Raw genomic sequence first — 24829 nt, forward strand, 5'->3', positions numbered from 1 at the left:
GCCGTCGTGTGCGTGTGTGTGTGCGTGTGCGTGTGCGTGTTACTAGCGATGGGGTCAAGCGTACATCCGCGCCACATGGCGAGCACGCCCTCCTCGCGACAGATGCGGAGGAGTGCGTCGAACACGTTCTTGTAGCCTCGCCTCTGCTCCGGCGGCAATCGGCCGTCCGACGTCATGCGGATGAGGGCCACCTCGGCCGGCGTGCCGATCACGGCACCGAACCCGCCCGCCATCATGCCCGCCACCAGTTTCTGTGGTCCCCAACAGCACAGCACACGGTCACCACCGCCAGTCAATAATATAATTCATATTATTACTTTTTGTTATATATACAATTTATATGTTCTTATATATAAATATATAAAATTTATAATGTTGTACAATAAACGAACCTGGTAGAAGGGGATGGCCGCGTTGCCGTTGTTGCGGGCGACGAGCCAGTCGTTGATGATGGAGTACATGCCCAGCCGGGCAGTCGTGTAGGTCGCTTGCCTCAGCAGGCCAGCCGAAAGCCTGTGGTGTGTGTCGTGCAAGGTCATGCGCGACCACGCGTGGGGGTTGCACACAGGAGTGGGAGTATGTTGTGGCGAGTGGGACAGGGGCGGGTGGAGTGGCCGAACCCCTTGTAGAGTGAAGAGGGTCCCTCAGTGCGCGCGATGTTGGCCATGGCGTGGAACGACGTCTTGTGCGCCTTGGCACCGCCGCCCTCGCCGCTCAACTGCATCCTGTGTTAATTGCAAATTAGCATAAAACGCCACAAGCCACTGAATCGGTCGATGGTTACGACGGTGGCTGGCCATCAAGTGACGCCACACAGCGCGAAGTGCTGGTTGAGATTTACAATCGCATTTTGTGTAGATCAACAAAATTTAGAACGAACGGTCCACCCTCGAACTCTTCACCATCTGCACGTTTGTTGTGCAGCCTCTTCTTTCTCACCGCCAGTGGCGTTGAGCAGGAATCAATCGGTAAAGCGGCGATCGGGAGATGCCGAAAGCGAGAACGGTACCGTGTTTTGACCAGGTCGAGGGGCTGGACGACGCAGGTGGCGAGCATGCCACTGAGGCCACCGAACAGGAACTGCATACCCTTCCCCGCCTTACGCTCTCCCGTGGCCATCTTTGTTGTGTCGTGTGTGCTTGAATCTCGCTTCAAACTTCTGTTTGGTTGAAGTTTGGTGTGGCACATACCTGGCATTCCAAGAATGACACACGCGCGTGCGCACGCACTGCCCGGGGAAAACAAGGGGAGCGATGACGCCACACGCAGGCCAAGAAGGAGCATAGAACGTTGTTGTATGTAGTTATGTACATGAACCAAAAAAATATATCGTTTGTACATGGAGTACGGCAGATAGACGAAGCTTGGACGCGTGAACATGTTGTTCAAGATGTTGCGGGCACGAGACGCAGGATGTCCCTGGCACAGTACTCGGCCTTACACAGCGGCTGCACGTCCACAACGACCGCAAGGTTAGTCCACGGTGAGTGCAGCGGCACACACGCGATCACTCTACAAACACATGCGCGCACTCTTTGATGGAAAGGGAGTGGTACGCATTTGGCGCGATAGCGGCCCTTCTGCTTCATCACCGAGTTAGTGCCCTGCCATAGGGCCTTCCCCACGCATCCGAAACACACCGAGAAGTCCTTGCAGCTGCACGCGTGTCCTGACGATCGATAAAGAATGAAACGCGGTGAGCTCTCCAACTTCATCACCAAAGATGGCGTGTAGCGTGTGCACATAATAGAAAAGGGCATTGCCCTGTGGCACGACACACGAAGGCAACACGACACGTCGTGTACAGGGAATGGGGGAAGCACGTACCCTCACAAGGGAAATTCTCGCAACGGCACAACCCTGCACGAGCACCACGAAGGCGAGTCAGGAAAAGTGCGGGAAATGGTACTGAGTAGAAGGGGAGTACTCTTGAGGATGCATCGGTCCTTGAGCTTGTCGGTGCACACGAGGCATGTCTCCTCGTCGTCCTCTACCTCGGCCTCCTTCTCCTTGTTCTTGGGCACGGTGGGGGCTACCGCCACCTTCTGTACGCGCACCCGCTTGGCGAGGTCCTTCTTAAATTCCTCCCAGTTCAGCTTGGACTTGGGCACCGTCCCGCTGGCCTGGTAGAAGTAGTCCTGCTGTGCACCCTGGCCTCCTCCATCGTACAACATGTACGCCATCTCCTTCTCCTTCTCCTTCTCTGTGCAGTATTTTGTTTGTTTTCTGGGCCACTTCAAAAACAAACACCTCGCGAAATTCCCGCTTCGAGTTTATGCAAAATTTCTCAGGTGCTGCTGAACGCTGAAAAACAATTGGCCGAAAAACCCTTCCGAGAAAAGCCAGGAAATTGTTTTCCCGCCAAAATACGTTGGAGACGACAGAGCTGCACAAGAAGAGAGACGATCGTCAACCGAGGAGGATTGAAAGGATTCCTTTCCGGATGGTGCGACTACAGGGGATAGAAGGAGATGAAGGTGACAAAGACGATCAACGGCCACACAACAGGCTAGGCGTGGCGCGGACGTGGCGTGGGTCGGTCGAGAGCTCTTACTCGGGGACCTGACGGACCTGGAACATGTTGGTGGCACCCGACGTGCCCTCGAGGAAGCCCGACGTGATGACCACGAAGTCACCTGCGCAGTGATGAAGAGGGCGAGAGCGTTCAGGAACACGATCGGTGGCGACACGTTACACAACGCCACAGGAGAGAGAGAGAGAGAGAGAGAGAGAGGACTCGGGCGAGCACGTACCAGCCTTGACGATCTTGAGCTCATCCTTGGCATGCCGGATGGCACTCTCGATGACCTTATCCGTACCCTTCATCGACTCCACGACGTAAGGGATACAGCCTCGCGAGATCTGAATCTGGCGGCTCACACTGTTGTCGCCAGCGCGAAGGTTGTCCGTTAGGAATGCTTTGGGGTTAGGAAACGCTGTGGGTTGGGTTGGGTTGGGTTGGGTTGACGTACTAAGCGTTGGGAGTGACGCAGAGGATGGGACACGACGGCCTGTACTTGGACACGAGCCTGGCGGTGTTACCAGTCTCAGTGAGACAGATGATGGCGGAGGCGGCGATATCCCACGACGACTTGACCGAGGACGAGGCAATGGTGTCGGGAACGGAGATCGGGGGAGCGATGACCAACTCACGAATCTTTCTGTAGAGAGCCCTATAGTCGATGTCGGACTCGGCCTGATAGCAGATCTGGGCCATCATCTCAACAGCCTCCACGGGGTACTTGCCTGTAAGAGGAAGAGTGTGTGAGCAAGGTATGAATACGTCCACAGACTAAGCTGGCATGAGACGCATCGTACCTGCAGCAGTCTCACCCGACAACATGACGCAATCGGAACCGTCGAAGATGGCGTTGGCAACGTCGGTGGCCTCGGCACGAGTGGGACGCGGGTTCTGGATCATCGACTCGAGCATCTGCGTAGCGGTGATGACGGGCTTGCCTGCAATTCATTGAGGGAAGGGTTTGTCAGACGGGCACAGTGAGACAGTGGATACAACCACACAACGCGGGCAATGGGAGCTTACCAACGGAGTTGCACTTGGTGATCATCATCTTCTGAGCGGTGGCGACCTTCTTGATGGGGATCTGGACACCCAAATCACCGCGGGCAACCATGACACCGTCCGACTCCTCGACGATCTCATCAAAGTTGTCAAGACCCTCCTGGCTCTCGATCTTGGAGATAATGAGGATCTTGGCCTCCTTGATGCCGGGGAGAGCCCTGATGTCCCTCACGTCCTCGGCCTTACGGATGAACGAAGCGGCGATGAAGTCCACCTCCTGCTGGACGCCGAACTCGATGTCCTTGATGTCCTTCTCGGTCACGGCGGGCAAATCGACGATCACGCCGGGCAAGTTGACGTTCTTGTTCTCACCCATGGTACCTACAATAAAGCAGGGCACGGTCAGTGGCCACAAAAAATAAAGTAATATCAAAAAAATAGAAATCAACGCAGCCGTCCTACGCACCAGAGTTCTCAGCCGTAGATTCGATCCAGCCGTTGTCCAACACCTGGAGCACCACGAAGGCGAGCAGACCGTCGCCGACGAGGATACGGTCACCGGGCGAAACGTGCTGGGCGTGGAAAGCGAGGATTGATGATCAGCGAAGATTCGAGATGGAGCGCGATTAAGAAGTAAGGGTGGTGGTACCTTGGCGATGTTGAGCCACGAGAGGGCACCAAACTTGTCGTCACCGAGGAAGCCCTCCTCAGGGACCCACGTGTAGGAGTCACCCACGTTAAACTTGACCTGATGAGAGTGCAAAAGAGCATTAAAGGAATGTTTGCACAATCGAGACGATGTGAATCGGTATGAGCGGATGGACTCAGATTGTGAAGACGAGAGCCGGCGTGGGTTACCTCCTTCCTGCCGTCCCTGTACTTGCCGGTCCTGATCTCGGGTCCCTTGGTGTCGAGCATGATGGCACAAGTGTGGCCAGTGGCCTTGGACGCGGCGCGCACGTTCTGGATGACGCTGGCGTGGTACTCGTAGCTGCCGTGCGAGAAGTTGAGCCTGGCGACGCTCATGCCGTTCTTGAGCAGCTCGGAGAGGATCTCCACGTTGTTGGTGGCCGGACCGACGGTGCAGATGATCTGCGAACGCACGTTCACAGGGTTGAAGGGCACCTCCTCCTTCTGCTGCAGGGAGTGCTTGAGCGAGCGCTTGATGCTCTGACCCGGGGCCATGGTCTTGTACTGGGCCTTGGCCGAGTGGGGAAGGGGGGCGTTCAACATTCTGCAGACAAAAATCACATCAACCACGTCAGCACGCTTCCACTTGCCTACAACGATCTAGTGCAACCCTTGAGGGTCTTGCGATCATTCGTGTGCAAAATCTCGCGCTTTGGTGTTGATCGCGTGTAGCGCGAGCAAAATGCTCTGATGAAAGATGGCAGCGAGAAGGGGAAGACGAAGTGGGAGAGCAGAGTTTGGTGAGGATCAGGACCTGATGAAGTGTGGGTGGATCGATCGCTGCTAGTACGTCGGTTGGAAACGAAGGAAAAAAGATGGCCTCTAGCCCTTTGCGCGGACACCCCCAAAGTCCGAGGGCGCGTAAGAGTTTGTCACTTAACCCACCCCCACCATGTTGGCCGCCACCATTGGCTCGGGCGCGGACTTCTGGTGGCATCGCTGCCGCACAGGCCAACTTGTTCATCAACCGCCGGCGGGCCAAGAGCTCGACAAGTGATGACGGCTGTCAAGCGAAATTGTGGCACCATTACAATAGTGCACCCTCCCAGATACCAGGGGATCACACACCGATGCACGTATGTTTGTTTTGTCAGTGCTGTTTATTGTGTTGCATCGCCTCAGCGGGCACTCGTGTGCGTGTGACATTCACAGGCCAGCACAGCTCTTAGTCCCGGCCCTGGAAGAGCGAAGGCGGAGACGACGATGTGGCCGAGGAGCCCGACGACGACTCCGATGACGGCGCGGCGGGGATGGTCATGGCGGTGCCACCGGCTCGTCGCTTGCGCTCGCGCTCCTTCTGCTTCGTCTGCTCCTCCTGGAGGTCGCGTAGCTGCCACTTGAGCTCGTTGTAGAGCACGAGCGAGTACTGCTTGCGGAAGTGGAACTTGCGCTTGTAGAGCACCACGCCCACGATGCCCAGCACCGGGCCGACCCACGTCGGCGCGACCACCTCCTCCTCTTCCTCCTCCATCTCCTCCTCTTCGTTCTTGACCTTGGCCTCCCTATCCTCCGCCCGCTTCTGCGCTCCGTTGCCGGCGGCCGTCATCGAACCGCCGCCGCCGCCGGGGGTCATAGTGGCCTCTCGGGATTTGGAGCCGATCACGATCTCGTTGGCGCCGCCCTGGAACACTCTGCCTATGTTGTTGGCGCCGTCGGTCCGTAGCGTCGCGGCGTGCCCGGCGAGAAGGCTGTCGACATCATTGGGCTCCTGTGTCGGTGGTGGTCGGTCAGATTGTATGTACAACATACTATAAATAATATGAATAATAGAAAGTACGTTTTGGCGGGTCGCTGGCGTTCGGCGGCTACGGCCTTCTGCAGCTCCTCGCGGATCTTTCGAGGCACGAGGCAGGGCGAGTGGTCCTTGTCCACCACCTGCACATACGACGCCCACCAGCGAAGACATTGGTGAGACAGGACGGCGCACACGCACGCACGCACGCACGCACACACACACACCTCGGCGATGTGGGAGAAGATGGAAGCGATGAGGGCCGTGTCCTCCGGGCACTCCCGCTCGGCCACGGCTTCGATGAGCGCGTCCTTCACCGAACCGATGGGCACCTCCATGTTGTCCTCGAACATCATCTGAATGAAGCCGCCCAGCTTGCCCAGCACGAAGCGCAGCGCCAACTCTATTTCGCGCAGGTTCAAAGAGTCAAGGTGAGCTCGTGCATGCCGTGTGTGTCGTGTCGCGTGTCCCACGTACCGTCGTTGGTGGTTTCTTCGAGGAAAACGTCCATGAAGTAGTACTCCGAGTAGATGTGCGGGATCTGCGCCTTGAGCAGCAGGTACTGGATGACCGCGATCGTGTCATCGAAGCCGGCCACAAGTTTGACCCTGCCAGACAAAAGCGTCGTGTGCGTGTAAGCAGCGCCTCCTGCGTGCGTGTGCGGTGGTGCGTGTGCGGTGGTGCGTACTTTCCGCGATGGTGCTGATCGGCTTCTGCGACAACATCGTCGAACACCTCCTGGAGCAACTGCACACCGCGGATGGTCAGCAACGCTTCGCATGACATGCGGTTGGGGAGATGAGGTCGATGCGTACGCGGGCCTTGAGGTAGGGCGAGGGCAAGCGGGGCAGCTGCTTGAGGGCCTCGATCTGCGGCGCGTAGGGCTGCGACACTCCCTTCAGCCGCCACTCCTCCGGGGCGCCCAGGTCCTGTCCACCGAGCACCACATCGTGAGCACAGCGTCACGACACACGCAACACGCAACACGCAACACGCAACACGCACGGAAGGTGTACCTCGAGGGTGAGGTGCTGGAAGGAGGCCATCTTCTTGGAGACGAAGTTGTTCTTGTGGGTGTGGTTGGCCTTGATGCGCTCGAACAGAATGTCGTGGAGCAGCGGGAAAATCACCTCACCTGCCACCGCTTCCTGCGACCGAGCACCATCCCACAAATCAGAAAATTATCTACTAATAATAATAGATCTATTAAAAATAAATAAATAAACAAATAAATAAGCACAGAGGAAATTATAAGGCCGTGCCTTCATTTCGAAGAAAGACAGGTCGTCGGCGAGGTTGACGAGGAAGTCGAGGAGGAACTTGATGAAGAGCTTCACGTCGCTCACGGCTGCGGAGAGGGCCGAGTTCGAGTGTCGGCTCGTGGAGTAGCGACGCGCGAACGCCTGCCTATAGTAGTGCAGCATATCTGCATCGGGCAGCTCGATTAGACACGCCACACGCCACACGCCACACGCCACACGCCACACGCCACACGCCACACGCCACACGCCACACGCCACACGCCACACGCCACACGCCACACGCCACACGCCACACGCCACACGCCACACGCCACACGCCACACGCCACACGCCACACGCCACACGCCACACGCCACACGCCACACGCCACACGCCACACGCCACACGCCACACGCCACACGCCACACATATGACACGCGCACGTACCAACGAAAGGCCCGCGTTCATCGGCGAGCATTCGGTGGAAGTCCTCCGCGCTGCACTGCCAGCCCTGTGGTCGCCTGCGCAGTAGTGGTTAGCTATTAGTGGGCGTGGGCGCGTGCGGTGGAGCGTGCGGCGTGTACTTGTCGAGGTCCTCCCGGGAAAGGAGGCTGGTGCGCCGCTTGATCCGCGCAGTGTCCACGAGATCGGAATCGTCGGCGTCCGACTCGGAGAGATCGAGCTTCACCTGTGTGTGTGCGTGTGCGTGTGTTGTGCGTGTGTGTGTGTGTGTGTGTGTGTGTGTGTGTGTGTGTGACGCGAAGCCAAAACGTCATAAATTTGCGTGCGTGCGTGTTGTGTTTCGAAGGCATCGCGTGCGTACGTCTTGCAGGCCCGCGCTTGGGTCCTCGTCGTCCATGTTGATGCTGAACGACAGGCCGTTGTCCTCGTGGTCGCTGTCGTCCGTGTCGTCCTCTAATTCAGACACGAAACGACACACAACGCGCGACACACGGCACGGCACGGCACGACACACGATGGCGAGATGAGCCAAGGCTTCGAGCGACAAATAAAATACGTTGCAAGAAGGCTGCGCACCCTCGCGGTAGACGGGCCAAAGGAGGTAGTTCTTGACGGTATCGAGGTCGGGTAGCAACAGGTCGCCCACGATCGGTTGCCACTCGTCACTATCATATGTCGCAGAGAGTGAGCCCAAGAAGCGAAAGCGAACGCGAAAACGAGAAAGAGAGGTGTGGTCACCCGTCGCCTTCGCCAAAGGTCTCTTCCGGGATGTTGATGCACTCCTCGCTTTGCAGCCGTACCTCGCTGCTGAGCGCCTCCAGGATCACCTCGATTCTCGGTCGCTGCACCACACACACACCACACACCACACACCACACACCACACACCACATCACACCACACACACACACACACACGGTAAGCAATCCGGCAATGGTTGAGGGGACGAGGGGCGCACAAACCTTGCTCGGCTCGGGGTCGGCGCAGCTGTCGATAAGTTGGCGTATGTGATAGGGGCACACCTCGGGCAGCTCGATCGAATGCCAGTCCTCCATCGCTGCGTTCGAATTGTAGAACACCTTCACCAGCGTTTTCTGCAGCCCACAATAAAATGTGAATAAAAAAAATGAAAAATAAGAAGCAAAAGTACAAGAATAAATAGAATATAAAAGAAATAAGCATTTGTAAGGTGGCGATGGGCGTCACAGCCAGGGTACGCACCCGGATCGTCTTGCCAAAGCCGTAGACGTCCGACGCCTTCGTGGGCGCTCCGCCCTTGGTCACCTCGGGAGCCTTGTAGCGTTGCGCGGAGGCCTTGGTGGCGGCGGACGGCGACGAAACCAGCGACGCCGCGCTGCCGAAGGACATGCCCACCAGCAGCGCCTTCTCCTTCCTCCGGCCTCGCAGCTCCTGCACCACGACGTTACCTAAATCGCGATAATGACACATTGACGCATTCGCACCGTGGTCAGCCCGATCGACACGCGACACAACAGGCGCACGACACGACACGACACGACACGCGCGGCACGACGAAACTATGATAGTTGTACCGGGCTTGACGTTCTTGTGGATGAAGCCCAGGACGTGAAGGTAGCGGATGGCCTTGGCGACGTCCTTGAGCACCTGGAGGCCTCGCAGGAAGCCCACCTCCTCGGCCGACCACAGCACCTTCTCGAGCGTTCGCGGGTAGAACGGCCGCACGATCTGTGGTGCGTTGCGTTGCGTTGCACACTGGGGTGAGCAATCGAGTCGAGCTGTACCGAGGATTGAGGGTGGGCCGAAGGCCGGTGGTGAGCGCTGTGGGCTGTTAACGTACCTGGAAGGGATTGTCGTGACGTGGCAGGTGGTCCTCGGGAGCGTGGGCGCCCAGGACCTTTACGATTTGCTTGCACCCGCTCGTGAGCACCATAGCCGCCAGCTCGCTGGTGTGGCCCAACAGCGCATGAGCCATAAATAATGTATTTTTATATATTAGTTCTAACGCATAATGCATAATAATTGAAAGGACCGAGTACCTTCTGAATTCATGGGCCGACCAGCCGGCGTAGTACTTGACGGCCACGGCCTTGCCGCGCCAGTTGCCCACCCGGATGTTGCCCACCGCCGGATTCGCGCATTCCAGCTTCTCCAGGGGCCTGCACGCACGCACGCGCACGCCAGCGCATCACAGCGACAAGAGAAAGGGTGCGTGTGTAAGAAAGGAGATGTGTGCGGTGCCGAGCGAGGTGTGGAGTTGTCACATACCTGTGCAGGTAGGCCCGGCCCTTCTTGATGTCCTGGTAGAGCGGCGCCAACATCAGAGCCAGCACCTCCGCTGCATCCGGTCGCCTGGATGTGCGCATGTGCGCGTGCGGTCAGTGGTCCGTTGCTGGAACCACACGCCCACACGCCCACACACGCCCACACGCCCACACACCCAACGAACAGAGACACGCACTTGATTGTGGCCGCGATGTAGCGATGGACTCGCACGATGTCCCACCGGTGGCAAATGGGGCAGCAGAACAGCTTCACCGTCTCGTCGACCGTCTTGGCAAAGTCGTGCTCGTCGCCGCCGCCGTTCGCCCGTATAAGCGTCTCCTTCTCCGCGGCGGCGCCGTCGATCAACGCGTCGTCGTCCTTCTCCTTCTCCTTGCCCTTGTCGCGCACGCGTTCCCGGGCCTCGCGGTCGCGCTCCCGCTCACGCTCCATCTGCCGCACGCGCTCGCCGTAAGCGCCCACCTTGTACAGGTCGCCAACGGCATCGCTGCGGCCGCTGACCGGCGTCGTGGGCGCCGATGATGACGTGGTGGTGGTGGTGGTCGGCGTTGAACCGGGCGAAGTGGGCGACGCCATTGGCGACATCTGCACGGGCGACGACGACCACGACGCGCCGCGCCAGGCCGTCGTTGGGCCGGCGGCCTCCTTGCGTTCGCGTTCGCGCTCGCGTCGCTCCCTGGCGCGCTGGGCCACGCGCCACTCACACACGTCGTCTTCGAGGAACTGCTCGAGCCGCGAGAGGCTGCGGCAGCACACGGCGCAGATCGGGTGGCCGCACAGCTGCAGCCGGATGGCCTTGCCGCTCAGGCACAACACGCACACCAGCTCGCCCTCGTTGCTGACGCCCGACGCCAACGCCGCCTCGCGCGGGCTCGTGGGCGAGGCGCGTCGGGTGGGCGATGACGACTTGCGGGGCGTGGGGGTCGCCTTGGCCGGCGTCGGCGTCGGCGTGGCGGCCACGTCGGCTGCTTCATGTTGCCCATGCTCTGGCTGCGGTCCCGCATCTGCTCCGACCGGCGCTTCTTGTGCTCCCCCTCCATCGCGTGCTGCAGGTTCGACGTCGACGCAAAGAACTGTTGCACCGCTTGCGTCAGCTAGAGCGGTTGACCGCACACGCGCCACCGCACGCACGCACAACCGCACACGCGCGCAAAGAAAGAAGCGAACCATCGGCGGGGACGTGGAGGCAGAGGGCAAGGTCGTGGCGGGGTGATAGGGCCGGTAGCAGAGCACGGAGAAGAGGGTCTCGACTTCGTCGGCGCCGATGTCGCGCTTGAGGTCGCGCAGGTTGACCAGGTGGCCGTAGACGGGGAACATGGACGACAGCTTCATCCGCCGCGCGGCTACCACCCGGTGGTCGGCGGTGGCGCCGCTCTCGTCGCCCGACCCGGCCACGCCGCCGACGTCGTGGTGCTCTTTCCTGTCCACTTCCCCCGCCGCCGCCGACGAAGACGCGGCGAGTTGCTTCTTGCGCTCGCGCTCCAGCTTCTCGCGGCTCTCACGCCGCCGTCGGCTGCCGCGCTGCTGCAGTTGCTTGCGCAGCTTGACGCCGCCGATGTCGCCGCTGATGTCAAAATCGTCGCTGTCGCCACCACCGCCGGTGGCGTCGCTCTCACGCGCGTGGGCGACCTTGTCGTGGGCGAAGCGGTCGAGGTAGGCCGTGAGGTGGGTCAGCGAGACCGCGCACTCGGTCGACTCCAGTATGTCCGCGCACCACAGCGCGAACTCCTCGTAGCGGAACGACGAGTTGCTCTTCATCCGTTGATGCGACTTCTTCTTCCGCGCATTGACGGCACTACGCGACCGCACACAACACACAACACACGACCGCACACACACAACACGCGGTTTGAGACGAACGTGTGTCGTGCGGAAATTGGGGTGGGGGGGCGACGCACGCCGGGCTCTCGTCGGGCTCGTAGGAGAGGGTGAGGAACTGGTCCCGCACCTGCTGGTTGCAGCCGTCGAGCAGGGTGCCCAGGACGTCGGACACGGCGGTGGGCTCCACCGCCCACGCCACGCAGAGCTCCCCGAGGTAGTGCACGAAGCTCTCCGCGACGACGTACTTCCAGAGCGAGGCCATCAACAGGCGATTGCTCGACTCCTCGAGGTGGACCGCACTACGCAACGCCAAGTCGGTCAGTAAGCAAGCGTGTGTCGTGTCGTGTCGTGCCGTGCGTCTAGTGTGTGTCGTGCCTGTTAAAGTAGTGCTGGCTCTTGATTAATCGGACCAACTTCTGGACGGCGTGGTACGCCTCTCCCTTGTAGGCGTCGACCATCGCAGTGTTGAGCAGCTGTTCTCGACTGCGTTCGTACATATCATTAGATCTAGACCGCAAAATTGCAGGCGAGGGGGGGAGAGAGGCCGCAGTACTTGGACGCTGGAACGACGGCGGTTGCCGGGTCGGCCTTCTCCCGTCGCGAGTATTCATACATGGTCGACAGCAATATGGCCCACCCCAGCTGCAGCGTAAGGCGACACCACCTCTTCGTGTGAGATTCGTTCTCCCGTCTCATTGGCCGTGTCGTGTCGTGTCGTTGGTCGTGTCGTTGGTCGCGTCGTTGGTCGTGTCGTGTCGTGTCGTGTCGTGTCGTGTCGTGTCGTGTCGTGTCGTGTCGTGTCGTGTCGTGTCGTGTCGTGTCGTGTCGTGTCGTGTGTATTTGTCATAGGTTAAAGTGTGCGTACCACGGACTGACGCGGAGGAAGGAGGAACTCCTTGAACCGACCTCGCCAGAACTGGGACAGCAGATTATTCTCGGGCAGCTCCTTGCCGTTGTTCTCCACAAACACCAGCGCATCTGCGACACGACACACGACACAGCACACCACGACACACGACACACGACACACGAGACGTAGAATAAATATTAGCCAAGAGGTCCGGGACGTAGACATGTCGGTGGCATACCCGAGGTGCTTCGGGCAAAGTAGAGCGGGTGGGGCAACGAGTTGGAAATGCGCTTGGGGTCGTAATTGATGTTGTAGTGCACCAACACGAAGCCCTCCAGGAAATACACGGCCGACCTGTCGTCGTCGCGATTGATCGGGTGAGTGCTACGTGCGTGTGTGCGGTGGTGCGTGTGTGCGTGTGCGGTGTCGGAGTGGGGAGCATGGAACCTGTTGGTATCGCCTTTGTACATGAACTGAGCACCGTTCTGCTCGAGGCAGAAGAAGAGGATGGCCAGCGGATGCGTGAGCTCCTTCCCCGGCCATCGCTCCGGCCCCGCCGCACTACACGCCCCCCAAGGAAAAGAATAGAAAGGAAAAGAAAGAAAAAGAAAAGGTCAGCGCCGATCGCCTGCCATGGTGCGCGCTTGCGTGACGAGAGGCGTACCTCTCTCGAATGTCGCTTATCTTGTACAGATCGGCCGCTTGCTCTCGCGTGTGTCGTCCGATCACGGAGATCACCGTCACCGGCCTGCGAACGACGACGCGTGTCACGTGTGAGAAGCCACCAAAGCCCACCCGACTGTGGGCTCATCAACCAAGGGAAAAGAAAGAAAGAAAGAAAGAAAGCAAGCAAGCAAGAAAGACAATCTGGGGCAGAACCCAACGCACTTGGCAAAATTGGGGTTGTCGCGGAAGTGGGCTATGAACCGGCGCACGTTGAGCGCCAGGTACTCCTCCTCGGAAGTCGACAGCAGCTGGAAGTTGACCGTCGCCTCCACCCGCTTCTTGCAAATCGGGCACCTGATCGGTTTCCCCGGCTCCACTGTTACCGACGACACACGACACACACGACACACGACACGCGGCACACGAGACACACCGCACACACGACACGTGCACGAGACACACCGCACACGTGACACACACGCACGCGACGGGGTACCTAGCATTGAGCTTGACGAGCTTTTCGATGCAGTATTGGCAGAAGGGGTGGCCGCAGAACATGAGACGCCCGCGGCACTGGTTGGTCTGGCAGATGAAGCAGACCTCGCTGTTGAGCACCCGCGGGGAGACCGACTCGACCAACAGCAGGAGGCGACTGAAGAAGTCCAACGGCTGGTACTGCAGCTTGTTGTACGCCGCGTGCTCCTTGATGAACAGCTCGCACAGATGCGACTCGAGCTCCGCCTCATCGGCGTATTCCTGGCGTGTCGTGTGTGTCGTGTGTGTCGTGTGTGTCGTGTCGGTTCACAGGAATGAAGCTGCAGATGGGGCGAGTGTGTGGTACGGTACCTGGAAGGGTCCGTCCCACACGTTCAGCTGGGAGGCCATCTTTCTATAGAACATCTTGCCGAACTGCCGCCTGGCCTTGGCCCACATCACCCTGTAGTGGCCGCGCATGTGAGACCTGTTACGTGCGTGCGTGCGTGCGTGCCACGAACCTGGGGTAGAAAGGGAGATTGGACGCTTCGGAAACCCAGATGTCGGTCTGACTTCGGTGGGAGATGTGACCGTTCCTGACCTGGGTGCAGTAGATCGGCATTCCGTCGCCGTCCACGCACTCCGGTCGCTTGGCCGAACAAGGACCCACCTGCGCACATAATTTCGCATATTATTATTATATATTATGAAATATTAATAAGCATCATTATTATGAAATATCGTCGTCAGATCTGAAAAATAGAAATGAATAAATACATTGATATTGAGATTACCTCGTGGAAGCGCTGCCAGATGAAGCCGACAAGGCTGCGGTAGAGCTTGTGCTCCTCGAATTCGACCTGCTTGGTCTTGTGATGATCGAGGATCGATTGCGTGGCGGGCGAGGCCGGCGGGGTCAGATGCCCGATCGCCTGGACATCCACGCGAATCCCATCAGAAAAAGATGCGCAAGCGGGGGGTTGTTGTGACGTGGCACCTCGCTGCGCACTTTGTCGACTCCGCGGTAGGGCGACGACGCGGTGCTCGGCGAAATAAGGGCCGTGTACAGATTGCGTAGCAGCGACCCCGTGGCGTCTGGTATGCCGGCCACATACCACCGACGCCGCGTTAGTGTATCGTGTCGTGTGCGTGTGCGTGTCGTGTGCGTGTCGTGTCGTGTGAGCCTTTCGGGCCAGCTGCGTACCTTTGCTGTCGAACGGATCGGGCGATTTGCTGGTCGCGCGGGTGCGTAGCAGGCCAGAGAGACTCAACGACTGGCAGCACGCAAATAAATAAAAATATAAATTGAAAATGAAACGCAATGCAATAACGAAAAACATAATCAGGAAAAAACGAAAGTTGCGAGCTTGCCCCGGGGGCGAGTACCGGCATGGGCTCCTCGCCCTCGTGTCCTTCCTCGTAGGCGACGCTGGCGAGCATGCCATCGACCACCTTGTTCATCTCCGGCAGGAATTGCGAGAGCAGCGCTTCGTTGTTGGCCGCCACCGTCATCATCGCCAGCAGTTTGATCGAGGCTGCGCCGCACATGAGAGAGAGAGAGTCAGCAACGGGGCGATGATCAGTGATGACTGGGTGACAGCCACTTGGTCTCTGTCGGGGTACCTTCGCAGGCCTGCTTGTAGTTGTCCCACCGGCCCTCGGACGGCTTGTCGTCGTAAATCGAATGGAAAAAGTCGACAATAACCGACTCGAGTTTGTACTGTGGGTTGGGGAGCAGAATGACCGTCGTCACCGTGAGCACGCGGCACACACGCGACACTCAACGCACGCACGACATACGCAGCCCTCACGACATGCGCAACACGCTGGTGGAGTGGGGGGGAGTACCTGAGGGCCGATCTTGAGCGAGACTTCGTAGGGCGTGACCTTGAGCTCCTGGTGGAAGTTGTACACGATCCACCGAAACTTGTCGCCCCACTGCGCTCGATTCAGATTGCTAACCGACACAACACGCACACACGACACACGACACACACGACACACACCCGGTGAGTCTTCCGACATGCGGCGGAGACAAGGCGCAGAGGCAGCGAGTGGATAGAACCTGTTGTGCTGCTGTCGGATCTGCTCCTGTTCCTGCAGCAGCAGCTCCAGGTGCAGCTTGAGCACGTTGATCTGCTGCAGGAACCGGAAGTAGTTCTTCTCGGTGCCCTTGTCCGGAATGTACACGCAGACGACCCGCAGGAAGGCCTGCCCCAGGAGCTTGTTCTTGTCGTGCGTCTCCAAATAGAGGCGCGTCGTTTCCTGCGAATAAGGAATATTATTGGTATTATTGGTTATTATTATTTAGAAGAGGAGGAAGAACCTCGACCGACATTTCGAGGTCGTTGATGGTGCACTTGTTGCACACGATGAGGAGCGAGGGCGGGAACGACGACGCAACGCCGGTCGTCGATTGCTGAGCGAACTCGAGCATGTGCTTGAACGGACTGCAATGAACGATCGCGTCAGCAGGAACTCTCGCCTGACACACACGGCACACACGTGAAGGTACCTTCTTCGGGCAAAATTGGCTTCATCGACGTAAATGATGACGTTGGAGATGGTGTAACATAGTCGGGGCAGCTTGTTGACGTTGCTCAGTCTCTGCTTGATGTCCCGAATCGACAGCTTCTTAATGTCCTTGGCCGTCACCGCAGGCGTGTTGGGTGACGCGTCGATACCTGCAGGTACCAGGCACACACCGAACCACAGCCCAATTCGCCAACACCATCGCAATCCATTCAAAATGAAATCAGTTTCGAAATACATTTCATTGGTTGCAAGTGAGCCGGTTGCGAGGGGTTACCTTCGACATCGAGCACGAGGATGCGCTTGGACGATACCTGCTCCTTGAGGGTGGTTGTCGACAGAAACATGATGTCGTCGTACATGTTGACCTGAAAAAAACAAAAAACAAAAAAACAGGCACTTATGATAAGATCACTCCTACCCTTGCCATGGCCAGGTATGCAACGTACGTTGTTGGTCGTCGGCTGGAAGACGCCCTTCTGGGAAACGCGCGGCCGTTGGGGCATGTGGGGGTACATGTGACAGATCAGCGTCGACTTGCCTACGCACGCGTACAACCCAACAACAGTTTAGGCTGGCGTTTAACACGGCACACACACACACACACGACACACACAACACGACACACGACACAGGCCATACCTGAGTGGGTCGGACCCACGAACGACACGACACGCGAGGTTTGCTTGGGGTAGTTGCGTAGCACTTCCGAGAGCAGGTCCTGCGTTAGCCGTGGTTAGTGTGGCCGCCCTTTCTCGGTCCTGGGCGTAAGGGTCCCCGATGGTGCGCGTACCTCGTTGATGTCGAATCGGTTGGCTTCGGTCACCTGCAGCAGCTCGGTCTCCAGTTCGCGCACGCTGGGCACGTCGGTGGTGGCGGAGAGGTGCTCGCACAGGACCTGCAGATTGTTGCGGTAGTCCTCGGTGACCTCCAGCAGATATTCGAGCTCCTCCTTGCGCCCCTTGAACATCGGGTAGTTTGTCTGGTAGATGTGTCTGGTACAAATCAACAGAATTAGCACTTAATAACACACACACACACACACACACACACACGACACACACACGGCACAGACCTGCGCAGCTTGTTGGCTAGCTTGTGTAGCCGGGTCATCTTGGTGATGGCGATGGAGGTGTTAAGCGGAATCCCGTTGGCGAGGAACTCGATCTCGTCGTACTTGCGCTGCAGCTTCTCCATCGAGAAGTCCTGAATCTGGTGGATCTCCTTGACGATGATCTGTGCGTACTTGTCGTCGCCCAGGATCGCGGCCAGGTCTTCGAGGGGCACGCTCTTTAGAGTCTCATAGTTGCATATGTGACACTCCCTGGACACGACACGCAACACGCAACACGCAACACGCAACACGACCAACGACACGGCACACGACACGAGTGTAAGAGCAGATGATGACCACATGAGGAGGAGGAAGAAGAATGATAAGAATGCACAAGTACTTGAGCTGTTCGGTGATCTGCGCGGATATGGCTGGGCTCTTGAGCTTGGGGATCATGCGGAGGAAAGCCTCGACGTCCATGTCCAGCGGCGACTCCTCGCTCCGGTAGATGGTGATCAGCTCTCGCTGCATAGGAAGGCGGTTTAGTACTCTCTGGCTAGCAGCGGCCACACTACTGCGGGCGGGGTCTAACCTGGAGGCAGCTCAGGAATCTGTTGACCGGCCAGTTCTTCAGGAGGTGGGCCTTGGTGCTCGGGCTGTCCAGCTGCAAATCGGAAAAGTCCCTGATCGTGTGTACCTGTGATCGTCGAATATATTAGCATCATTATTTATATCATAATCGATGTTTTCTATGTGTATGATATATAAATAAATAAATAAATAATACAGTGGAATATGTGGTGTGGACCTTGAGCTTTTGGTTGAGCACGTTGAGAGCCCAGGTGATGTCCTCGTTCTTGAGCCGGCAGTGGTGCGAGCAGGAGAGCACGCGATGCAGTGCGTCGTCCAGCGTCTCCTCCTTCATCGGGTGAGCCGACGGTGGTGATATCGAGCTGGGCGAGAAGTTGAGCTGGCGGCTGGCCGACGCCAATGAACCCAAATCTAATCGCATCACACGACACACAGCGACACGCAACGTCAGATATGAGGTTAGCACTAGAACGCGTTGAGGTCTAAGAATGTGCAGTTGTGAGCGCGCACGTGAAACACTCTCGCCTGGATGCGGCGAGGCCGGCCTCTTTGGAAAGGACTCTCGAAGCTTGTACTGAACCAATCAATAAATCTCACATTAGCATTCCCTCTGCGCGTGGCTAACAACCATCAACGATCACCATGTGACGTACCTCCATGTCTGGATCGTCAAGCACGTCTTCCATGGATGTGAACTGCGGTGTCACCCATGGAGAGGCGAGTGTAAACATAAATGATGGTATGGCGCAACGAGCCCACGACGAGCGATAGAGGAATAGAGCCGAGTGAGTGAGTGTGAGTGATCGGTGGTGGTACCCGGGCGGGGCCGAGCCTCTGTCCGCGGCGTGTCGTGGGCGAGGAAGAAATGGCGGACGGCAGCGTGGCGAAAGTGCTGCCGAAGGACCTGGGTGAGCGGCTGTTGCTTGTAGCCGAAGCCACGCTTGCATTGTGAGTGACGTATTTGCCAATTGCGTGTCGCGGTGTGCGGTGCCGTGTCGCACGCGTGTGCGGCCAGGTATGATACAAAATGAAAAACAAGGCGGGCAATTATGTGCTCACGCTGTAAAAATGAAAACAGGCAACGCAGAAAGGGTAGATGCGGTTGTACCTGCGTCGCTCATCCTTCTGGCGCTGCATGGCGTCGTGGCTGGGGCTGCGCTTCAGCTCGCGCTGTCCGTGCCGGGTACTGTGCGGCCCAGGAATGTCCATGTGGTTCCACAATCACGCGTGCCCGCTTGTGAATCGCAGAGAAAATGATATCTATCTGCGATTTTTTCCAAGAGCCGCTTGGCCGGCGTCTGTGGGCAGAGAGTTCGCAATGGAAGAGGCGGCCGCTCGAATTGAATCGATGTAGTATTGTTGCAATGTGGTGCCTTGCGTTCTCTCCCGTGCGGGAACTGCCTTCCCTTTATCTTTTCCCTAATTTTCCTTTATTATTTTCCTTTCGCTGGCAAGAGAAAAAGCGTTTTTTTGTAAACAAAGAAAAAGAGATGAGCCGTTGACCGCTTCAGAGGGGCAACTACCTTGGGTTGGCAGTAGTTCCAACCTTTTACTCCTTGGTTTAGGCCTAACTTCTGAAAACGGACCTCCCACTCTAAGGTACGTTGCGGGGCGTTGGTGAAAGTGGAATCATGTAGGACTCCAGATCCTGAGGTGCGGGTTCAATTCCTGCACGCCCCACAACACATAACGTTTTCCTCCACACCAGAGACGAAAAAGGCTCGGTCTATCATTGGCCTGGTTGCAGCCTACAACTGTCCAGCCGGCTGTAACTCGGCCAACGAAGTGTGATCGAATGTACCCTGTCCTGTCGCCGACACAGCATTTTTGGTGGCCACACTACTTTTCTTTTTCTTTTTTCTTTCTCGCGCAGCCCGTGGGTCGGGCAGCCAACCAGAACTTTGAAGACGGACTACACTATGAACCCAACTGTTTTACTCTACGCTTCTCCACGCCACACAACAGCAATGACCAAGTCGGCCATTGTGGCCACATTTGTGGTTCTTGTGGCGGTCTCTGTGGTCGTCCAGGCCGGCCCCATCTGCCGATACCCCGTCAATGGCTACCTGTACGATATCACTCCGCTCCAGGCCTACCCAGGTAATAGCTCCCCTCACCCACCCGAGAAGCTTCGCGGAGCTGTTCAACTCAGCTTTTCCCACCAACCTCAATGCGCTACACACAAGTTAGAAAGTGCAGTGGAACACCTTCGGCCAGACCATTGTGGTGACCTACCACCCCTGCGAGCCCATCGCGGTACCTCTTCTTCTTCTTCATGCCCTGTTTCTACCGGAGAAATGTAAATATGTCATTATCTCTCTATTTGCGTACTGATCCTCTGACATCTGATCGGTCACAGTGCGGGAATGCCACGGACTCGGCCATGTGCATCTACTACGGAGTCCAACCAGGTACGCTTTGCGGAACGCTTGGTACGGTTCCAGCCAAAGGGTACTGACTCATGCCACACCAGGTTCTTCGTTGGGCGATTTCTCAAGTGGTCACTGGCTCGGGTCTGGCCTGGGCAACGACAAGGTACCCTCACGCTCGCTAGCTCATGATTTCCTTCGTACTTCTTCGCTTCGTTCTTCTTCGTTCTTCTTTCCTCTTCTCGCGTTCGTACATTCACTCCTTTTGGGTCGGGTGGTTCGTGAACCAGGGCTTCCGCATGCGCTTCACCACCGCCTCACTCCCTCGGATCACCACCACCATCAACTTCACCTGCGACCCCTCCATCAGCGTCGGTGCCCTCAGGCAGGTACCGTCGATCACCACACCACCACCACCTTCACCACTACCGTCACACCAATCTTGGCCCTCACCAAGACTGGTGATCTGGTTGACAGATGCCCGACTGGAATAATCAGCCGCGTTACAACTACGAGTTCGAGTGGCGCACGTCGTTCGCCTGTCCGGTGGCGGCCTATCGCAGCCCGAGCCCGAGCCCCACCGCGAGCCACACCCCGAGCCCGAGCCCGAGCTTCGTGCCATCGCCCTCGCCCCCGCCCCGGGTCAACCTGTGCTGCCTCTACTTCGCCAAGGCCGACCCGAACACGAGCAAGACCCTGTGCGCCGTCAACCAGTGCCCGACCACCATCACCGGCTACACCTTCTCGAGCCAGTGGCAGGTCGACTCCTGCAGTGACTGCCACTTCTAACCAACACTTGCCACTCCACTTTACATCCCTTTATATTTATGATAAATGTCTTTTATATTTAAGTATCTTGTAGTGTTCTATTGTAGTGTGAGAAGACACATATGTCCAACAATCAGCGGTGATGTTAGAAGCGGGTGTTGGTCTTCTGGATGCGCTTGATGAGGTTCATGGTCTCCAGCTCGTCCTGGTCGTCCATCATCGAGAGCGAGGACGTGAGCGAAAGCGAGAGCGAACCGGCGGGTGCCGACGTCGCACCGCCAAAGATGGAGCCGGTCACCGCCGATGACGACGCTGGCTTCTTGGTCGTCTTCTTCATCGCCGCTGCCGCCGACTTCCTGCTGTTGCTGTTGAACTTGGCGTTCGTCTTCTTGGCCATGTCCTTGCCGTTCTCCTTATCGCTGCCATCGTCGTCATCTTCATCATCGTCGTCGTCGTCATCGTCATCCTCCTCCTGCTCCTCCTTGTCGTACATGTCCCACACCTTCATCTCGCTCTTCTTTGTCTGCGCCAGGGCCATCTGTCGTCGCGCCTCGTCTTCTCCGCCACCATGGCGACTTCCCTCATCATCGTCGTCTTCGTCATCGTCATCCTCCTCGCCCAGCTCCGACGGGCAGAAGCGTCGCATGATGGCCTTGAGCTCCTCGTCCTCCCTCTTATTCTGCCAGCTGGTATGGTACGATGTCGCCTTCGCCTTCGAACCGGCCGCTTCCTCCTCGTCGTCGTCCTCCTCTTCGTCTTCGTCTTCGTCTTCTTCATTCGCTTCATCGTCGTCGTCATCATCATTCTCCTCCTCCTGTGCCTCGCTTCGTCCTTCAAGCTCAGCGATGAGGGCCTCTTCGTCGTCGAGATCTTCTTCTTCGCCGCCGCCGCGCAGCTCCTCCGATACCTTCGCCTTCGCGGGGTCGACCTGCCCAACGGCCACTGCTGCCATCTTCTTCACCTCTGCGGCCTTGTGCTCCGTCTTCTCGACCGCTTCGTCGTCATTGTCGGAATGCGCGTCGTCCTTTTGGTCGCTGCTGCTCGCGGCACCACCGAAGATGGCACCCAGGTCGTCATCCTCACCGACCGCCTGCGCGTTTGCAAAAAAGTGGTCAGTTTTAAGTGGTCAGTTGCTCGAACTGCGCTAGATGTCCAGGAAGCCAGGCGCGGGCGGGGGAAAAAGGTACCAAGGCGGGTGTGGTGACGGGGTGGTCGAGGGGCATGGCGAGGGACATGGACGGATCGAGCGTGGGCTCGTAGGTGAGCGCGAGGCCAATGGCCGGGTCGAATTGCTGCGCCTGCTGGCCAAGCGCCGGCTTCGAGGCCTCCTCGACGCTCTTGGGCTGCTCGTCATCCACATCGTCGCCGCGGCTCATGCTCCACAGGTCCTGGGTGGTCTCCATGGGCATCTCCAGGCTGGCGGCAGCCCAGTTGGCCGGCGTCTGCAGTAAATGGAGAAGAAGGTGAGAAGGATTGCACGAGCCTTCGAGGAAGACCTTGCGCGCGCCGAGCAATCGTGTCAGATAAGTACCGACTGGATGGGCTCCTCTTCTACGACCGCCTTCTCTTTCTCCTTTTCCTCGGCGGCTTGATCATCACTCTCGGAGGAACGACGCCATGGGCCTCCTTGGCCTCGCCGATCTCCACCTCCATCTCTTCCGCCTCCTGCTTGGCTTCCTTCGGCGAACCGGACTCGGCAGAAGGAGGGCACACGTAGAGCCCACCTCCAGCACGGGGCGGCTTGGTGTCGGCAGACAACCGGGGCACAGCCCTGCAGGAGGGAGAGAGATCAGTCAAGATGATGATCTCAACACTCGCGTGTGTGTGACGTGCCAGTTCTGGACGTACATCGGAGTGTTGCGCAGGATGGCAGAGCGTCGGATGAGGCGATTGGCCAGGGCCTGCACATCCATCTCGGGCGCTTCGATCCTCTCGAAGTTGAGCCGTCCCTCTGTTGTTTAAAAAAAGATTAGAGCAATTAGAGACCTCAGCGCGTGCGGGCATTTGGGCGAGTGGGTGCCGTACGGCGCAGGATCTTTTGGGTGACGCGCGACGCCTTCTCGCGGGCCGACTCGACCTCCTTGGCCACCTTCTTCTTCTGTCGCTTGCTGGGCGGACCCTCCTTCTTATTGGCCCTCTTGCCCTTCTTGCCTGCCTTCTTCGACTGCTCGTCCGTGCCCTCTTCTCCGTCACTGTCACTGGAACGGCGGCGCTGTTTTGTGATAGGGTCAAGTGAGTGTGCGGTGGTGCAGGCGGGCCGCCGAAAGGTGCGTACCTTCTTGCTGGCAGAGGTGGTGGACTCGTAGTCAGCATCCTGAGCGCTCGACTTCTTCTTATTCTTCTTCTGCGCCTCCTCTTCGTCATCGCTGATGTTGCCGTTGAGGAAGTTGAGCAGCTCGTCCTCCTCGTCTTCTTCCCCGTCGTCGAGCTTCCGCTCGCGAATGCGCTCCCCGATCGGACGTCGGTCTTCTTCCTCTTCGTCTTCATCTTCGCTTATCTCTCGCTCCTTCTTCAACTTCTCCTTTTTGTCAAGCTGGTCGTCTTCATCTTCTGAGGACGAGTCCCTCGTCTGCTGCACCTTGCCATGGTCCGACTTGACGACCTCCTTGCTTTCGTCTTCGTCGTCGACCACCCTCATCTTTGCCAGCTTAGCCCTTTCCTCCTCGTCTCTCTTTTTCTGTTCTGCCTCTCTCCTCTTCTTCTCCTGATGCTCCTTCGCCTCCTTCTTCTGCGCTTCGTTCCTCTTGGCCACGATCTCACTCTCCCTGGCAGCGACTACGTCCCTGTCCTCCTCCTTCTCGATAACAGGCTTCTTCTGCTTCACGGGCGATGCCACAACTTTCGCTGCCACCTCAGCCCCTGTGCCCATCCATCAGTTAATCGAAGATTTGGTTTTGAGATTTGTGTAGCACGATATGGTTTCGGATGATGGTACCTTTCTGGGCCGGTGGTTCGGCGGCGACAGCGGCATCTGTGGCGGGTTGGTCGCCGGCAGGCTCTTCGGAGGAGACGACCTCCTCGCAGAGATCAAAGTCGTCTACGTCGTCGAACGCGTCGCTCTCGCCGGCGGTGAAGGGGACGACGTCGTTGTGACCGAAGGCGTGCAGCTGTTTGGCCAGCGTCTGCAGCCCCGCCGCCAATCCGCCGCTCGTGGCTTCATCTGCCAGACCATGCTTCTCCTTCTGCTGCTTCGCCTCAACGATCTGGGGCTCTTCCTCTTCATCCATGACGTCGTAGTCATCTTGCGTGGCGTCTAATCGCTCGAATGCGTTGTTCAGCTTAGCGCCCACCTTGGACACGACCTCATCCCCCTTCTTCTTTTCCGGCTCTGCTCGTGGCTTCACCTTGAGCTTCATCTTCATGTTCGGTCCCGCCGTGCTGCCCTCATCTGCCACAGTCGCGTTTACCTCATTCGCTTCACTCTTCTCCGATCGCCGACGTCGCGCGTAGCGCACGGAAGGGCTCCCCTTAGTCTCCATTCTCTTCTTCAGTTGATGGATCAATGAGGTTGTTTGCGCGTGATTTGATGTGCCTTGACCAATCTACAACCCAACGGTCTGCCCCCAACGGCGTTCTTTCGCGCCAAAATAAAATAAAATAATTATTGTTTTCCGTTCAGCCCAAGAGAGACGTGGTGGCTGATTCGCGCCAGAGCTGCCTGAGGGCTTCTTTGTCGTGTTCCGGAGCGAAGATGCACTCGATGCTGGCGCGCGAGAGCTCGAACAGCTGCTTTGGCGAGAGGCCGAAGGCGACTGCAGCGAGCGCGTATTCGTGCGAGAGCGAAGTGGAGAAGAT

At 57.9% G+C, this 24829-nt stretch overlaps 7 protein-coding genes across 7 annotated transcripts in view; 1 reads left to right on the top strand and 6 right to left on the bottom strand.

Annotated features, from left to right (window-relative positions):
* The window catches only part of ACA1_284210 (oxoglutarate carrier, putative), a gene marked incomplete at both ends in the record, with an annotated part of 1691 nt that extends 572 nt beyond the window's left edge, over positions 1 to 1119 (bottom strand). Inside the window, 4 exons of the mRNA XM_004344856.1 lie at positions 87 to 251; positions 393 to 513; positions 621 to 725; positions 1010 to 1119. Coding sequence (XP_004344906.1) covers positions 87 to 251; positions 393 to 513; positions 621 to 725; positions 1010 to 1119 — 501 coding nt within the window. The remainder of the gene's footprint in view (positions 1 to 86; positions 252 to 392; positions 514 to 620; positions 726 to 1009) is intronic.
* A 266-nt stretch (positions 1120 to 1385) lies between these two features.
* ACA1_284220 (uncharacterized protein) lies at positions 1386 to 2183 on the bottom strand (the record flags this gene model as incomplete). The annotated part of the gene is made up of 4 exons (XM_004344857.1): positions 1386 to 1448; positions 1557 to 1669; positions 1828 to 1860; positions 1928 to 2183. 4 exons carry the CDS (start codon positions 2181 to 2183, stop codon positions 1386 to 1388), a joined length of 465 nt encoding a protein of 154 aa, XP_004344907.1.
* Positions 2184 to 2550: 367 nt separating this feature from the next.
* On the bottom strand, positions 2551 to 4756 carry ACA1_284230 (pyruvate kinase, barrel domain containing protein; the record flags this gene model as incomplete). The annotated part of the gene is made up of 8 exons (XM_004344858.1): positions 2551 to 2636; positions 2754 to 2881; positions 2973 to 3246; positions 3319 to 3459; positions 3545 to 3904; positions 3990 to 4095; positions 4173 to 4271; positions 4382 to 4756. The coding sequence occupies 8 exons, from the start codon at positions 4754 to 4756 to the stop codon at positions 2551 to 2553; spliced, it is 1569 nt and encodes a 522-aa protein (XP_004344908.1).
* Positions 4757 to 5378: 622 nt separating this feature from the next.
* On the bottom strand, positions 5379 to 19106 carry ACA1_284240 (zinc finger, C3HC4 type (RING finger) domain containing protein; the record flags this gene model as incomplete). Its single annotated transcript, XM_004344859.1, has 54 exons — positions 5379 to 5901; positions 5991 to 6088; positions 6173 to 6348; positions 6423 to 6553; positions 6634 to 6692; positions 6761 to 6874; positions 6962 to 7080; positions 7186 to 7371; positions 7634 to 7707; positions 7771 to 7874; positions 8010 to 8101; positions 8225 to 8313; positions 8387 to 8490; positions 8610 to 8741; positions 8869 to 9074; positions 9201 to 9273; positions 9298 to 9354; positions 9467 to 9572; positions 9666 to 9785; positions 9895 to 9978; positions 10088 to 10899; positions 11077 to 11704; positions 11808 to 12013; positions 12141 to 12213; positions 12284 to 12372; positions 12596 to 12708; positions 12819 to 12934; positions 13028 to 13141; positions 13245 to 13328; positions 13469 to 13600; positions 13743 to 14002; positions 14093 to 14207; positions 14242 to 14390; positions 14515 to 14652; positions 14730 to 14815; positions 14925 to 14994; positions 15107 to 15255; positions 15344 to 15440; positions 15569 to 15677; positions 15786 to 15985; positions 16047 to 16170; positions 16236 to 16404; positions 16530 to 16620; positions 16702 to 16793; positions 16895 to 16973; positions 17046 to 17247; positions 17328 to 17576; positions 17707 to 17831; positions 17899 to 18003; positions 18115 to 18308; positions 18408 to 18471; positions 18551 to 18592; positions 18714 to 18801; positions 19006 to 19106. 54 exons carry the CDS (start codon positions 19104 to 19106, stop codon positions 5379 to 5381), a joined length of 8112 nt encoding a protein of 2703 aa, XP_004344909.1.
* Positions 19107 to 19864: 758 nt separating this feature from the next.
* Positions 19865 to 21055, top strand: ACA1_284250 (uncharacterized protein; the record flags this gene model as incomplete). Its single annotated transcript, XM_004344860.1, has 6 exons — positions 19865 to 19997; positions 20092 to 20153; positions 20257 to 20308; positions 20371 to 20432; positions 20557 to 20655; positions 20744 to 21055. 6 exons carry the CDS (start codon positions 19865 to 19867, stop codon positions 21053 to 21055), a joined length of 720 nt encoding a protein of 239 aa, XP_004344910.1.
* Positions 21056 to 21179: 124 nt separating this feature from the next.
* ACA1_284260 (uncharacterized protein) lies at positions 21180 to 24513 on the bottom strand (the record flags this gene model as incomplete). The annotated part of the gene is given in 8 exon segments (XM_004344861.1): positions 21180 to 22124; positions 22222 to 22476; positions 22566 to 22634; positions 22646 to 22805; positions 22883 to 22985; positions 23060 to 23246; positions 23310 to 23893; positions 23970 to 24513. 8 exon segments carry the CDS (start codon positions 24511 to 24513, stop codon positions 21180 to 21182), a joined length of 2847 nt encoding a protein of 948 aa, XP_004344911.1.
* A 136-nt stretch (positions 24514 to 24649) lies between these two features.
* ACA1_284270 (adal protein) overlaps positions 24650 to 24829 on the bottom strand; it is a gene marked incomplete at both ends in the record, with an annotated part of 1303 nt that continues 1123 nt past the window's right edge. Inside the window, one exon of the mRNA XM_004344862.1 lies at positions 24650 to 24760. Within this exon, the coding sequence (XP_004344912.1) occupies positions 24650 to 24760 (111 nt within the window). The remainder of the gene's footprint in view (positions 24761 to 24829) is intronic.

Source organism: Acanthamoeba castellanii, assembly GCF_000313135.1.
Source record: "Acanthamoeba castellanii str. Neff unplaced genomic scaffold scf7180000084776, whole genome shotgun sequence".
Taxonomy (NCBI): Eukaryota; Discosea; order Longamoebia; family Acanthamoebidae; genus Acanthamoeba; species Acanthamoeba castellanii.